The following is a 14,033-nucleotide window of genomic DNA, read 5'->3' as shown; positions in this document are numbered from 1 at the left end:
CGTGATACATGTAGGGGTCGAATAGAGGACTTCAGTTGATTGGAAATCAAAAATAACCTCGCGCGCACACGGAGGCACTCCACATATCCCGAACAGCGCTGCACACACGCACATACAGCAAGCCGCCTGAACAGCCACGACCGGAATACAGCAGCAAAACCACAGCAAACATACATACAGGAACATTATTGTCTCACCTGGCGAAGTCTGCCAGCTGAGCCCACCGATAAACATTTTACTGTAAGAAGAAAACACAGTAGAAGTGAGTCCAGATGTCAGATCGGCCATTTTGACGTGTAACTACTTATAAAAGCGATCTTAATGGATAGAAAGAAGCAAAACACGTTCGCTGGAAAGCGTTAATGTATCTCGATAAAGAGGGAGGCCAGCCTTGCCACAGTAGTCTGTCACAGCAAGGCTGGAGCTCTTACTAACTGCATCCGGAAGGACTGCCGATTCAGTTCGCGTTCTGCGAGCTGAACTGATCTAGCACGGAGCTCACACTGTCCCGGCAGAATGTCTAACATGAAAAATGATATCCATAAAATAATGTTATTTTTTATTTGAATCTTACCCCGGGTCATGTTGTGAATCATTTGGGCTTCCAGATGTGGCTTGACTCCCGTCTCCTTCCATATCTAACCAAACTATAGGCAGTAACTACAGTAACAGACACACACAGACACGGCAGAAGCTATGCAAAGCCCCGCTATGAGAATATTACTGACTGAGCCGGGAACGGAATCGTCACACGTGGGGCAGCGCAGGCTTGCTCCCTCCCCGCCAGCTCACCCTCCCCTAGCCTGCCGGGGCGGGGCGTGGCCTCGTCACCTAACCAATCCAATTGACGTCAACACACAAACCCCGCCTATGAGAGTCTTGTAAACCAATCCCCCTATTGGTCATAACGTGCCGATGCCAGTGTTATGACCGAAGTGATTAGTTTACAATGTTGAAGCGGCGTTGCATGACGTGTTATAACGCTGAAGTAGGTGTTGGCCTATTAAGATGGAGGAGGATGCAGCGAGATGCTCAAGTTGCACATGACGAAGTTACAGTACCTGGGTCAGAAGAGGGCATTGCCTCTGGCCATCTAACCTTACATCACTACATATAGGCTATCAAAGTTCCAACTGAAGATATGAACAAATACAGCAGGTGTGTATTTTACAGATAGTTAATATTTAACACGTCAGGGTGAGGGCTTAAAAGGACTGTGACAGCAAAGCTACTGAGCGCTATAATATCCATGTCCTAAAAACGTAATTCTGTCCACATCGATGGAGATCTCTGGCTTAGAACAGCGTCACATGCGCCTGTAGGTGACGAGGTTCACTATATGCACACCTTTCACGTTGCGAAGACGATTACATCAAGCTACATGCTATTCAGACTTTTTAAAAATTAAGCATTTAAAACTGTATTGCATAATTAAGTCATTGTCCATAACTAGACGATAAAACCAAGAAGGAAGTGGTGGACTTCGTGTTAGTAACCTCTGAATATCCATGTTTATTACTCAGTAACTGAAGGAAGCAGGCCTAGTTTTCCATTAAATCTGAACACAAGAGAGAGCTCAATTAAAGCTGGATGCTTAGAGGATTTCAAGTCATGGTACAGTGATTGCTGTTTATTTATTTTCCTTAGAACAGCATGAGCCAGAATGAGGAACACACACACACACACACACACACACACGGTTGAAGTTGATCCATTTAGATCAATACGTATAACATAAACCAAAAACATTTAGAACACAATCCACTGTGTAAGCAAATAAAGATATATCACTTTAACTCTGACAGATGTTTCATGTGTTTAAATGAAAACCTTCAAACCTGAAGTTTATGGAGTGAGTGTGAGAGACCTTCATTCCCAGCAGCCACGGGCCCTGGACTCCACTGCTACTGAAGGGCTGGTTCTGAGTGTGATATCAATATGATCCAGTCCTGCATATTCATGTCATCAATCTCTACCTTGTAATTACCCACACCAGCCATCCACAGTTCAGGGTCATGAGGAAAGAATCAGTTTTGTGATTCACGGTTGTAGAAATCTGAAAACACGACCCTCAACAACAGGGAGAAACTAGCGAGTGTCATTTATTGGTCGAGATGCGAATATGCCTCTAGTCACAATGACATCTGTGTTTGATTAATGAATGGATAAAGAATTCAAAGGGTGATTCAATTTTTAATACCCTGCATCTGTTACATAGCTTGAACATATCAATTTCCATTTTAGATAAACACATGAATAATTCGTTTTCCTAAAAGGGAACACTTTGATTTTGTGTAAGTAAAGGAAACTATACTCTTATCTTTTACTCTGTGGAAGATTTATTGTGTGCTGATGTTAATCACAATCGGTTGTAGGCTACTAGCTATTACATGACTATATGTACACTGTCACTGCCCATGTCCAGTACTGTGATCAAAATCCACATTACAGGCAAGGAACAGCTGTATTGATCACAGTATGGAATACTATGTGAATGGGTTTAGGGATAAAATGAGTAACTAGTAGTAATGTAATAACTAATTCTACTGCACAAGCACATGGGAATTCCCATTTCTTCCACAAATCACCAACACATGGCAGTTTACTCAAGCGATACGACTCAGATACTTCAGTGTGGCCCCAGGAGCATCAAACCTCAGGATAAAATACACCAAACCTGCAAACAGCCCACTGATCAGCATTTACTGTTTGCCTCACACAGCTCATCTGAAGAAAGGACGATTGGCAAACAAGAGCCTACAGGCTGGCGCAGGGGGGCATTCAAGCCTGTGGATCCTGATCGGAAGGAGCAAGGGGGGGGGGGGGGGGGGTTAGAAGGAGGGAGAAACGATAGTGTTTGAGAGAGGAGAGGGATGAGGAGCCAGGGATGACAGCTGGAGACGTGCTTGTCTGCTGCAGCTGTCAGGCGGACCCTTGTTGTCAAACGGAGTGCTCAAACCGAGAGCAGCAGCAGAGATCGATGCACAGATCTCGGTGACAGCGGCCCTGCTAGCGCCATGCCTTGCTGTCGTCTGACAGCGTAGAATCTTCCCCTTCCTAGACATTGTTACACCCATCCAAGACATACTGAATGATGCTGTTGAAGAGCACAGCCTCGCTGTGGTTTTTTGATTTTGCCGCTTTGACGCGACGTACATTATCATGAAATCAATGCAGGGTAATTGTTAAATCTATCATGCTTGTACATATTTTCTTGTCATTCACAAACTAGCATTCTACATGCTTGTTTGATTACTTTATTGTTCTTTGGGGTTTTTTATTCAGTAGAATATAAAATTAGTTTAAGGAGATAAGTTATTTTTCCAAATCAAAGCAAGGCAAGAAACGGAAAGCAGACTATTGAAAAACGTTTCAGATTATTCAAATTTTGAATGCACGAGAACGCATTTGGTCGCTGCTGCCTCATTTCAACACCCTGCACAGCTGTGGCCTGTTAGGGTCAGTAGGTCCTGTGACGGGTAGCCACCACCACGCTCCAAACGCTTTCAATTAACGGACCAAACAATTATACACATAATAGGCCTACAGCTCATAGAAACTGTTTTAGTGATGGACAGCTAAATGTCAAGAAAAACCTGGAGAGAGAACTTTAATTTAGGTCTCTTTCAGCTCATTCAGAAATCTCAAAGTTAGAAAATCTACCTGTTTCATGACGCTGCAACTGCTGCGATTAAGAAGACGTCCTGTAGAGCCCAGCATCATGACTAAAACAGCTGTTATGGGCCTCGGGAGTGAGGAGACCTTTGCTAATCTGTCAGTCTCTCTTCATGGCGGCCGGGAGAGCGAGTGTGCTGTTCTCGGCAGCGGAGATAATGGTGGATGATAAGGTGTGACTTCATTAATCAATGGGGGTCTTGAATGAGGCTGCTTATAGTCTTGCCCCTCCATTATCTTCCTTAACATGCCACACGCCCTTAATTAGTCTAATCAAAGACTAGCTATGGAGAGCTCACTCACACGCTATCCAGAGGTTTCAGCAATAATTTGCACCACAGGTGACTTCAGAAAAATATCTAAAAGATTTCAAACCTCGTTTGCTGAAACAAAATGTCCGCTGCTACAACAAATAAAGATATCACATTCAAAATTGCGGTCTGAAAGTTGAATCCATTTATTTTCTATTTTGTACATCACACATTCTCACATAGGCCTACATGAAACTCGGCTTTACCGATTGATGATGAAACCGAGCCAAAAGGCCAGATGGAACAATGCAGACAGGAGACAGTCCTTGACAAGACAGGCATGTGTGGATCATGGACAAGACGGAGGGATACGTAAGAAGGTACAATTAAGTGTCACACAACCCCTCAGTTTATTGCAATGAGTTCAGTACATCTTGGACTGTAGCGTTGATAAACTGAGACACCAACATCATCTACAAATCGTATTATTCAATAGACACCAACAAGCTCATGATTCCTCCGAACCGTTCCGGTACTTTATTTCAAAACAATATGACGTATTTCGACCTGCCTTTTGCTGATAGGACCTGTGACCTAATCAACCACAGCTCAGAAGGATGCATTCTATCATGAGGGGACATTTTGTCGTTAAGATTTGAAATGACATGGAGCAATCTAGACACAACGGATACATTCCGATGTTTGTAATCCCCACACAGTTATTTACGGACAGATAATATAGCAACCGACTTCTCTCATCAAAAAAACAGACCGTTTCCTCAACAACATAAAAGCAAATACTTGTCGTTGGGCTCCCTCTAGTGCACCAACTGTGTAGGGCACCTTTTAACTTATAAATACCACAGACAAGGACAGACTTTATGATCAAAAATAAATATACACAGACCCCAAATATTAATAATTATTTTAACCAAAACAAATTATCACACAGAGGGTTAAAGTCAAAATAAGAAAACAAAAACAGAGTCCTTTCTGTTGGTGGTGTTGTTAGGAATACAAGTGGAGGTTTGGGGGAAGACAGCGTGTCCTGAGAAGATGCAAGGCCAGTAGGTGCCTGGGCGGTCAGGGTGCGCTCGGCCCGGTCAGGGGCTGTTGATCCAGCTGCAGAACCCTCTCTCAACCAGCGTCTGGTTCACAGACACCACCTGAGGACACACACACACACACGGAGTAGCATCAACAAACACTCAACATCAGAGAGATGTGATAAGAAGAGGGAGGGAGGGAGGGAGGGAGGGAGGGAGGGAGGGAGGGAGGGAGGGAGGGAGGGAGGGAGGGAGGGAGGGAGGGAGGGAGGGAGGGAGGGAGGGAGGGAGGGAGGGAAAGAACAGGGGGTAGGAATGAGAGACAACAGTCAGAAAGACAGATGTGGTCCACAGCTGGTGGGTGTTGCACCAGGAAGTTCCCCTGGTCTGGCCTGTGAGGAACACTGGTGTTTACAAACCTCACTCCCCTCTTTCCTCCAGAGCTGCACCAAAGGAATTCCACTCGTGTGGAAATCTGTGACCTGAGGGAAGGAGGAGAGAGAGACTGATCACTGTGCGTCCAAGAGGAGGATGAAGAGGAGATAAAAGAAGCGTTGTGGTCTTATTCACCGACCTGTGCGAGTAACGATGCTCCCTGCGTCAGCTCCTCCAGCGATGCCTTCGCCGACGCTGAAAACTCCTCCTCTCCTACAGGAAACAGAAGTACAATTCTTTTATACAGAGATGGCAAAAGTACACACATCCTTCACTCAATTAGAAGTACAGATAGTCATGTTTAAAAAAACTCAGCTAAGTGTCTGAAGTAAAGAAGTCCTCATCAATGATGCTAACTTTTTGGGGAAAAAATATTTTCAACCTTTTGAAACTTTTTTGGAAAAATATTTTGTCAACCTTTCAAAATCCTTTTTCAACCTTTGAAACGTTACCGCTTTTTTCCCCACACACAGCAAAAGGAGGAGAACAGAGAAGCATAAACCAGAGTAACAGCAGAGTACAGTATGGAGTATAGTAAAGTCGTCATCAATTATGCAAACCTTTTTAGGAAAATATTTGTTTCAACCTGTGGTGGAATTTCTATGATTAAATAGAAGGTCAGAAAAATGTGTCTTTATCTGTTTATTCTTAACAGGCTCAAATGATGTCTGGAAGAGAAAGGCTCACTAAAGGTGTCATGATCTGAACACTCTTCTATACAGTCATTCCAGACAGTTACATCATTAGTTCATGTCTATCAAAAGAGGAACTCTTCAATAAACAAGAAAGTGAAAAAGGAAATTGGTTGCAGAACTGAATACAGATGATCAATATTAAAAACATAGCTTGAGACAAGAAAGAAGAACAAATCCCTGGAGTATGGGCAAAACAACCAGGGTTAAACTGTCAAATTGTTAGACGTTTGTCAGCAAACGGAAACTTAAGCAATACTGTCTTAGGCCAAAATGTTATGCTAGCTTTACAAAAGTTAAAACCTCAGCAATAATTGTTCTAGGCCCAAGAATATTATAGACATCTAAAAGAATAGTAATTTTCTATTACAAACCTTTTGAAACTTTTAGTTTCCAAAATATTTTTTCACCCTTTTGAAACTCCCCCCCCCCCCCCAACCTTTTGGAACTTTGTTTCACCCTTTTGAAATGCCTTGCTCCATGGTACCTTCGTAGAGTAGCTGATGTTTGTTGTGCATGATTGCCAGGATTCATATTTAGAGTGAAGGCACGGAGAGACTGGAGAGGGTGACATGCAGCAGAGTCCAGGCCAGACTGGAACCCAGGCTGCTGTGGTAAGACCTACACATACTGATCAACCACTCACCTGGAAGACAAGCTAGATTATCCAAGATGACCTCAGAGCCTTGGAAAGGTAGGGACACAAAGTCAGACCTGCAGGGACAACAAACATCACGTCACCATCCATCCAGACACACACACACACACACACACCAGGCCTGTTTCTCATCACAAGATCTGCCGTGGTCTCACATGACCCTGCCAGCAGCTATCTCCTGGTCTCACCTGATCTGACGCAGGCTTTCTATCCGGACCGTGTCGTACCCTCCGTAGTCGACGTAGCGGACCTCCACCTCCCTGCTGTCCGGGTGGTATCGCATCACCTGGGCCCTCCACCACGCCCCCTCTGGCATCTTGCCCGCACAGATCACCCCCACTGCCAGCCAGCAGAGACAGGAGGGCAATGAAAGGAGTTCAAACAGCCACCCCTCCCACTCATCACCACAGGAGAAGCAGGCCTGAGCCTGGCTCTGATGTACCTTCCACTAGGGCTGGGCGATATACCAAATATTAGAGATAATATTGCAATCATTTTGACAAATGTAAAATATTGTTAATAACGACTATAAAAAAACTACAATATTGTCCTTGTGTTGCTTGTGTTTTAAGATCATTGTCTGGCTCCTCTGTGTTCACACACACACACACACACACACACACACACACACACACACACACACACACACACACACACACACACACACACACACACACACACACACACACACACACACACACACACACACACACACACACACACACACACACTTTGTACTTTGTTACAATAGCTGTTCCATTTAAATAGTTTTAGTTGTTTTCTAATGGGGGCAAAAGAAAATCATGTTTTTTTGTATTATTTAAATGCAAACATATCGAGATATATATTGAACGTCGTAAAAATCCACAATATTGAGATATCTTTTATTTTTATATATCGCCCAGACCTACCTTCCACTGGGGCAGGGAGAACAGGGCAGCTGTGTGTGTGTGTGTGTACCTTCCACTGGGGCAGGGAGAACAGGGCAGCTGTGTGTGTGTGTGTGTACCTTCCACTGGGGCAGGGAGAACAGGGCAGCTGTGTGTGTGTGTGTGTACCTTCCACTGGGGCAGGGAGAACAGGGCAGCTGTGTGTGTGTGTGTGTGTACCTTCCACTGGGGCAGGGAGAACAGGGCAGCTGTGTGTGTGTGTGTGTGTACCTTCCACTGGGGCAGGGAGAACAGGGCAGCTGTGTGTGTGTGTGTGTGTGTACCTTCCACTGGGGCAGGGAGAACAGGGCAGCTGTGTGTGTGTGTGTGTGTACCTTCCACTGGGGCAGGGAGAACAGGGCAGCTGTGTGTGTGTGTGTGTGTGTACCTTCCACTGGGGCAGGGAGAACAGGGCAGCTGTGTGTGTGTGTGTGTACCTTCCACTGGGGCAGGGAGAACAGGGCAGCTGTGTGTGTGTGTGTGTACCTTCCACTGGGGCAGGGAGAACAGGGCAGCTGTGTGTGTGTGTGTGTGTGTACCTTCCACTGGGGCAGGGAGAACAGGGCAGCTGTGTGTGTGTGTGTGTACCTTCCACTGGGGCAGGGAGAACAGGGCAGCTGTGTGTGTGTGTGTGTGTACCTTCCACTGGGGCAGGGAGAACAGGGCAGCTGTGTGTGTGTGTGTGTACCTTCCACTGGGGCAGGGAGAACAGGGCAGCTGTGTGTGTGTGTGTACCTTCCACTGGGGCAGGGAGAACAGGGCAGCTGTGTGTGTGTGTGTGTGTGTACCTTCCACTGGGCCAGGGAGAACAGGGCAGCTGTGTGTGTGTGTGTGTGTGTACCTTCCACTGGGGCAGGGAGAACAGGGCAGCTGTGTGTGTGTGTGTGTACCTTCCACTGGGGCAGGGAGAACAGGGCAGCTGTGTGTGTGTGTGTGTACCTTCCACTGGGGCAGGGAGAACAGGGCAGCTGTGTGTGTGTGTGTGTACCTTCCACTGGGGCAGGGAGAACAGGGCAGCTGTGTGTGTGTGTGTGTGTGTGTGTGTGTGTACCTTCCACTGGGGCAGGGAGAACAGGGCAGCTGTGTGTGTGTGTGTGTGTGTGTGTACCTTCCACTGGGGCAGGGAGAACAGGGCAGCTGTGTGTGTGTGTGTGTGTGTGTGTACCTTCCACTGGGGCTGGGAGAACAGGGCAGCTGGGGTGGGCATAGCACAGCTTCATCTGCTGGTCCAGGCTGCGCAGGGCGTGGAAGGTGGGGTGTGTGTGCTGCTGCAGGAACAGGTAGTTCCCAGAAGCCACCTGGGCTACCCTCACCTCCACCGTCACCCTCTGAGGCAGCAACAGCTGACAAACACAGGAGGAAGATGTCATTGGCTGTTACTCTGCTCCTCGTACACTGACAGCCAATGGGAACCTACCCAGGATGTGATTGGAAGAGCGGGCAGGCTGGGGGCGGGAGGCGGGGCGTAGCAGTTGCTCAGTTCCAGATCTTTAAACTTCATCCTGATCATGTCCAGAGCCAAATCTACCTGCTCCTTAGTCCCTGGAAGGAGGGAGAGAGGGATGGAGAGATGAAGGGAGAGAGGGATGGAGGGAGTGATGGAGAGATTAAGGGAGAGAGGGATGGAGGGAGGGATGGAGGGAGAGAGGGAGGGATGGAGGGAGGGACACAGAGGGACAGATGGTGAGAGTGAAGACCAGAGTCAGGTGTCGGCCTGACTGTCTACTACTGTGTAGTCTCAGAGCTGCCTGGTGTTCAGCTGCAGGCTTGCTGACCTTCGATGTGGCAGATCTGGACCTCCTGGGTGAAGGGCAGTGTGCTGATGAACACCTTGGCTCCACAAGTCTCCTTCAGGTAGCTCACATACCTGCCCTGTTTTCCAATCAGCCGGCCCACCAGGTGCTGACACACACACACACACACACACACACACACACACACACTTTCTACAAACCATCTTACTTCCATCTCCAAAATGAAATAAAATCAACCATCTAGAGCTAGAACACAGAAAAACCTTTTCTTACATTTGATTGGCTTGAGCTACATCAGTATAACTTGTTAAAAGTGCAGCATGTCTGTACAGGAGACTACAGTGGACTGGTGTGGGAGCAAGAGACCCCCCCCCCTCTCCCTCCCCCCCCCCTCTCTCCCTCTCCCCCCCCCCTTCTGCCCCTGCCCCCCCTCTCTCCCCCCCCTTTCTCCCCCCCTCCCTCTCTACTGAGAGCGACACCAGGGGGAGGTTGACTCTGCTGTAACCTATCCCATGCAGATGTCACAAGCACCTCTCACAGTAATTGGAAATGGAAGAGTAGGCTGAATATGTGTGTGTGTGTGTGTGAGGGTGTGTGTGTGTGTGGCCAGTCCCTGTAGTTTGGAAGCTTGTCCTCCTGAGTATATGAGGCATCAGATTCTCCTCTCACAGCCTCCAGCAAAACAAACTAGAGCTGCAGCCAGAAGTATAACAATCTAGACCAGACCACTAGACCTAGCAGCACAACAAACTAGAGCTGCAGCCAGAAGTATAACAATCTAGACCAGACCACTAGACCTAGCAGCACAACAAACTAGAGCTGCAGCCAGAAGTATAACAATCTAGACCAGACCACTAGACCTAGCAGCACAACAAACTAGACCTGCAGCCAGCTCTGCCTCACCAGAGCAGCTGTCCAGCCATGTCCCCTCAGAGCAGTATGTCAGGGCTGCAGCCTGGTCAGGGCTGCTGCAGGGTCAGGGCTGCAGCCTGGTCAGGGCTGCTGCAGGGTCAGGGCTGCAGCCTGGTCAGGGCTGCTGCAGGGTCAGGGCTGCTGCAGGGTCAGGGCTGCTGCAGGGTCAGGGCTGCAGCCTGGTCAGGGCTGCTGCAGGGTCAGGGCTGCAGCCTGGTCAGGGCTGCTGCAGGGTCAGGGCTGCTGCCTGGTCAGGGCTGCAGCCTGGTCAGGGCTGCTGCAGGCTCAGGGCTGCTGCAGGCTCAGGGCTGCTGCAGGGTCAGGGCTGCTGCAGGGTCAGGGCTGCAGCCTGGTCAGGGCTGCAGCCTGGTCAGGGCTGCAGCCTGGTCAGGGCTGCTGCAGGGTCAGGGCTGCAGCCTGGTCAGGGCTGCAGCCTGGTCAGGGCTGCTGCAGGCTCAGGGCTGCTGCAGGCTCAGGGCTGCTGCAGGCTCAGGGCTGCTGCAGGCTCAGGGCTGCAGCCTGGTCAGGGCTGCAGCCTGGTCAGGGCTGCTGCAGGCTCAGGGCTGCTGCAGGGTCAGGGCTGCTGCAGGGTCAGGGCTGCTGCAGGGTCAGGGCTGCTGCAGGGTCAGGGCTGCTGCAGGGTCAGGGCTGCTGCAGGGTCAGGGCTGCTGCCTGGTCAGGGCTGCAGCCTGGTCACTCAGGTCCTACCTTGGGCACCTCAATCTCCCACACCGTCTGAGGGCCGCTGGTCTGTGGGGGGGCCAGCGCCCCCGGGGGGTCAGGGGGCTGTGGGGAGAGGCTGGGCTGGGGGCTGTACTGGATCCCTGGAGCCGTGCTGGTCAATCCACAACCTGGGGAAAAAACACAGGTGACAGTCCCCAGTCTCCACACACACACACAACCCTCATCAACAGCCTATTGTTCATTGTTCTGTAATTACTGCCTATATTCCATGTGTAAACTGCATCCATGCTATCACCATCCAGCTGGCTGTCAGAAGAGGCAGTGATCAACAGCCAGAATAATACAGGTGATGAACACGCTTCATACAACCACAACCTGCAAACCAAGCCCGACTCTGCTCCTGTAAGCTGGTAAACATTACCTCTGGAAAGCACTAGTGAGTTAACTCTCAGTAGACATGCTGCAAGGTACAGACTGTGGTCTCACCTGGAGCCAGCTCCTCCTCCTCCTGGCCATTCCTGAGGGCCTCCGTGGGGCCCCTGGCTATCCCCCGTCTCCTCCCCAGCTCTGACTGCTCCCCCCCTGGACAGGACTGGGCTGGGTAGTCCTCCTCACTGGAGCTGTCGTCTGACTCTGTGGAGCTGGAATCATCAGCTGGCTCCTGGGACCACCCTACTGGCAGAGTCTGGGATCCACTGCTGCTGTCTGGTATCCTGCCCTCCTGCAGAGGGGGAGAGACAGTGGTCTCCCCCAGATGAGAAGCACCTCCCTGGGCCTCGCGGTCCTGCCCGGGGGGGCTGTCCTGGTCACAGGGCTGGATGTTGGTCTCCTCCGGGAGGGACCTTTCCCGGAGGATCTCGGCTACAGCTAGGGAGACCACGTCAGTGATCACACCTGCTGCCACCTGGTTCATCTCCTCCACGCTGACGCCAGGCTCCGGGGACCGGGGGGCGCCGGGGGGGGCTTCACAGAGAGGCCCCCCGGTGGACGACAGCGTTGGGTGGAGGTCTTTGGAGAGGACAAGGTCCTCCGTCAGATCCGTGAGGCGCTTCTCTGTGAAGCGGAGGGCGGTGCCCTCCCCCCCCACCTCCCCCTCTGGCTCTGGCCTCTCAGAGGGCTGGGAGCTGGCCTTGAGGAGCGGCTCTGTGCCCTCACAGACCAGGTCTGGACGAGCTCGCTCCGACGCTACCTCCGGCCTCCTCAGGCATTCCTGCGGCTGTGATTGGCTGGGAAGGGCCGCACCCCGCTGTGTAGGTTCTGCTGTGCCTGCCCCGGCCTCCCTCTCCTCCCCAGCGAGGCCCCCCCTCCCCTGCCCTGCCCCGGCCTCCCTCTCCTCCCCAGCGAGACCCCCCCTCCCCTGCCCTGCCCCGCCCCCCTGCCCGGGGCTCTGCTCCTTAGCTACGCCCTCCCCCTCTCCCTTCCCCTCCTGGAGGTGTGTGGGGGGGAGCCGGCCTGTCTTGCGTGCAGAGTACCACCACAGGCCCAGGAACGCCAACACTCCTGACAGAGACAGGGGCAAGATGGACCTCAGACCCAACAGCATGGTCTGCAGCTACACCACCTGAGGAGGGGGAGGGGGAGAGAGAGCAAGAGAGAGAAGGGAAGGGGTGGGAGAGAAAGCAAGAGAGAGAGAAAGGAAGGGGGAGAGAGAGAGAAGGGAAGGGGGGAGAGAGAGAGCAAGAGAGAGAGAAGGGAAGGGGGAGAGAGAGAGAGCAAGAGAGAGAGAAGGGGGAGAGAGAGAGAGAAGGGAAGGGGTGGGAGAGAGAGCAAGAGAGAGAGAGAGAGAGAAAGGGTGGGAGAGAGAGGGAGAGGTTAGCAGAGGATAATCACCACAACTCATCACCACTGGCTGGGGAAGATGATGAGACTCTGGGAGCAGGAAGCAGAGGAGGAGGAGGAGAGGTGAAGGAAGAAGGAGAGAAGGAGACAGTCCATCTCCACATAAGGAACAGTCTTGGTGTGCAGCATGTGTACACATCAACTCTCAGCAGCAATCCCCTTATGAGCTGGGAGAGTCTGGTTACAGCCTGCAGCCCTCAGGTGACACACAACACCTTCTGTACGATCACCAGGACTCCTGTCAGCAGGTGCAATATTCATGTCGCTTCACATTAGCTGTGGACACACTGACTGTCCTGACGAGGCATCATAACACCTACACTAGACAAGGTCTACGTCGGAACAGACACCATGGCCTGGTAATAGCTTGGTAAAAGAATAGTCTGGCTTGATTCTAAACTCTCCAGCTAAACTTAGCTTAGCTGAGTCACTGTTCCCTGGCTGGCCCAAGGTAGTCTCCCTCAGCTGCAGGCTGGCTGGGCGCTACGCCCGGACATAGGACACACAAACATGCCATTCCCCTGTGCACTGAGATCCAGGCATACAGACAGACGGAGACAGGGTTCCACTAAGTCCACGACCTTCAGGGACTGACAGGGTGACAAGTGGACTTGGAGACGGCTCTCATCAGGCTTACCAGCCCTGTGTTCAGTCCCAGCACCATGATCACTTGGTCCTTTGCTTTGCTGAACAAAGTAGGTTGGTGGTCATGCCTGGAGTGTGTTTAAAGTAGGTCTGCGGTTGTATCAATAGATGTTATGCCCACAGGACCCTGTACAGAATCATGACCAGGGTCTATTATTAGAACCCTCAGTCACGCAACTGCATGGATCTAGCATCTACACAGCAGTATGACAGGGTATTGAATTACACAAACCAGACTCCGGAGAGGGGAAATACGCAATATTTAATACGGTAGCTGCCTCGTCTCAAACAGCGAGATTGCCTTGCTGCACTAACCGTATGGCAACACAGAGGGTTCAGCACAGGGTCGGGATATCAGATTGAAAGCTCCCGGGTCAAAAGGTCAGCATGAAACGCATAGACCCATAGTTTAGTACCCCACGGACTTACCTATAGCACGAAGTGAACTCTACACGTTGAGCCGTAAATACCTCCAATCGGCCGAGACACCGGCGTATTGGCGCTTAAAAACGC

At 50.4% G+C, this 14,033-nt stretch overlaps 2 protein-coding genes across 4 annotated transcripts in view; both read right to left on the bottom strand.

The window, feature by feature from the left end:
- LOC146287620 (RNA-binding protein Musashi homolog 2-like) overlaps positions 1-752 on the bottom strand; it is a 178,124-nt gene extending 177,372 nt beyond the window's left edge. For all 3 annotated transcript variants that reach the window (XM_084697807.1, XM_084697808.1, XM_084697809.1), the window contains exons 1-2: positions 575-752; positions 198-238 (exon numbers count right to left, since the gene is read on the bottom strand). In XM_084697807.1, coding sequence (XP_084553933.1) covers positions 198-238; positions 575-636 — 103 coding nt within the window. In that variant the 5' untranslated portion in view covers positions 637-752. The remainder of the gene's footprint in view (positions 1-197; positions 239-574) is intronic.
- A 3,356-nt stretch (positions 753-4,108) lies between these two features.
- On the bottom strand, positions 4,109-12,348 carry LOC146287619 (A-kinase anchor protein 1, mitochondrial-like). The gene is made up of 10 exons (XM_084697804.1): positions 11,523-12,348; positions 11,061-11,203; positions 9,462-9,588; positions 9,104-9,228; positions 8,852-9,029; positions 6,946-7,096; positions 6,746-6,813; positions 5,547-5,620; positions 5,392-5,454; positions 4,109-5,092 (listed from the first exon to the last, which is right to left on the bottom strand). The coding sequence occupies exons 1-10, from the start codon at positions 11,947-11,949 to the stop codon at positions 5,030-5,032; spliced, it is 1,419 nt and encodes a 472-aa protein (XP_084553930.1). The 5' UTR covers positions 11,950-12,348; the 3' UTR covers positions 4,109-5,029.
- Positions 12,349-14,033: the final 1,685 nt, after the last annotated feature.

This window comes from Hypomesus nipponensis, chromosome 5 (assembly GCF_054491055.1).
Source record: "Hypomesus nipponensis isolate SF chromosome 5, ASM5449105v1, whole genome shotgun sequence".
In the NCBI taxonomy this organism is placed as follows: domain Eukaryota; kingdom Metazoa; phylum Chordata; class Actinopteri; order Osmeriformes; family Osmeridae; genus Hypomesus; species Hypomesus nipponensis.
Note: the sequence above shows the minus strand (reverse complement) of the source record. Positions and strands in the feature narration are given on the sequence as shown.

Coding starts and splice junctions, on each gene's coding strand:
- LOC146287619 (XM_084697804.1), bottom strand. CDS start 11,949: ATGAACCAGGTGGCAGCAGGTGTGATCACTGACGTGGTCTCCCTAGCT. Junction 7,097..8,851: donor TCTCCCAGCCCCAGTGGAAG/GTACACACACAC, acceptor GCTGGCTGGCAG/TGGGGGTGATCTGTGCGGGC. Junction 5,621..6,745: donor TAATCTAGCTTGTCTTCCAG/GTGAGTGGTTGA, acceptor TGTTTCCTGTAG/GAGAGGAGGAGTTTTCAGCG.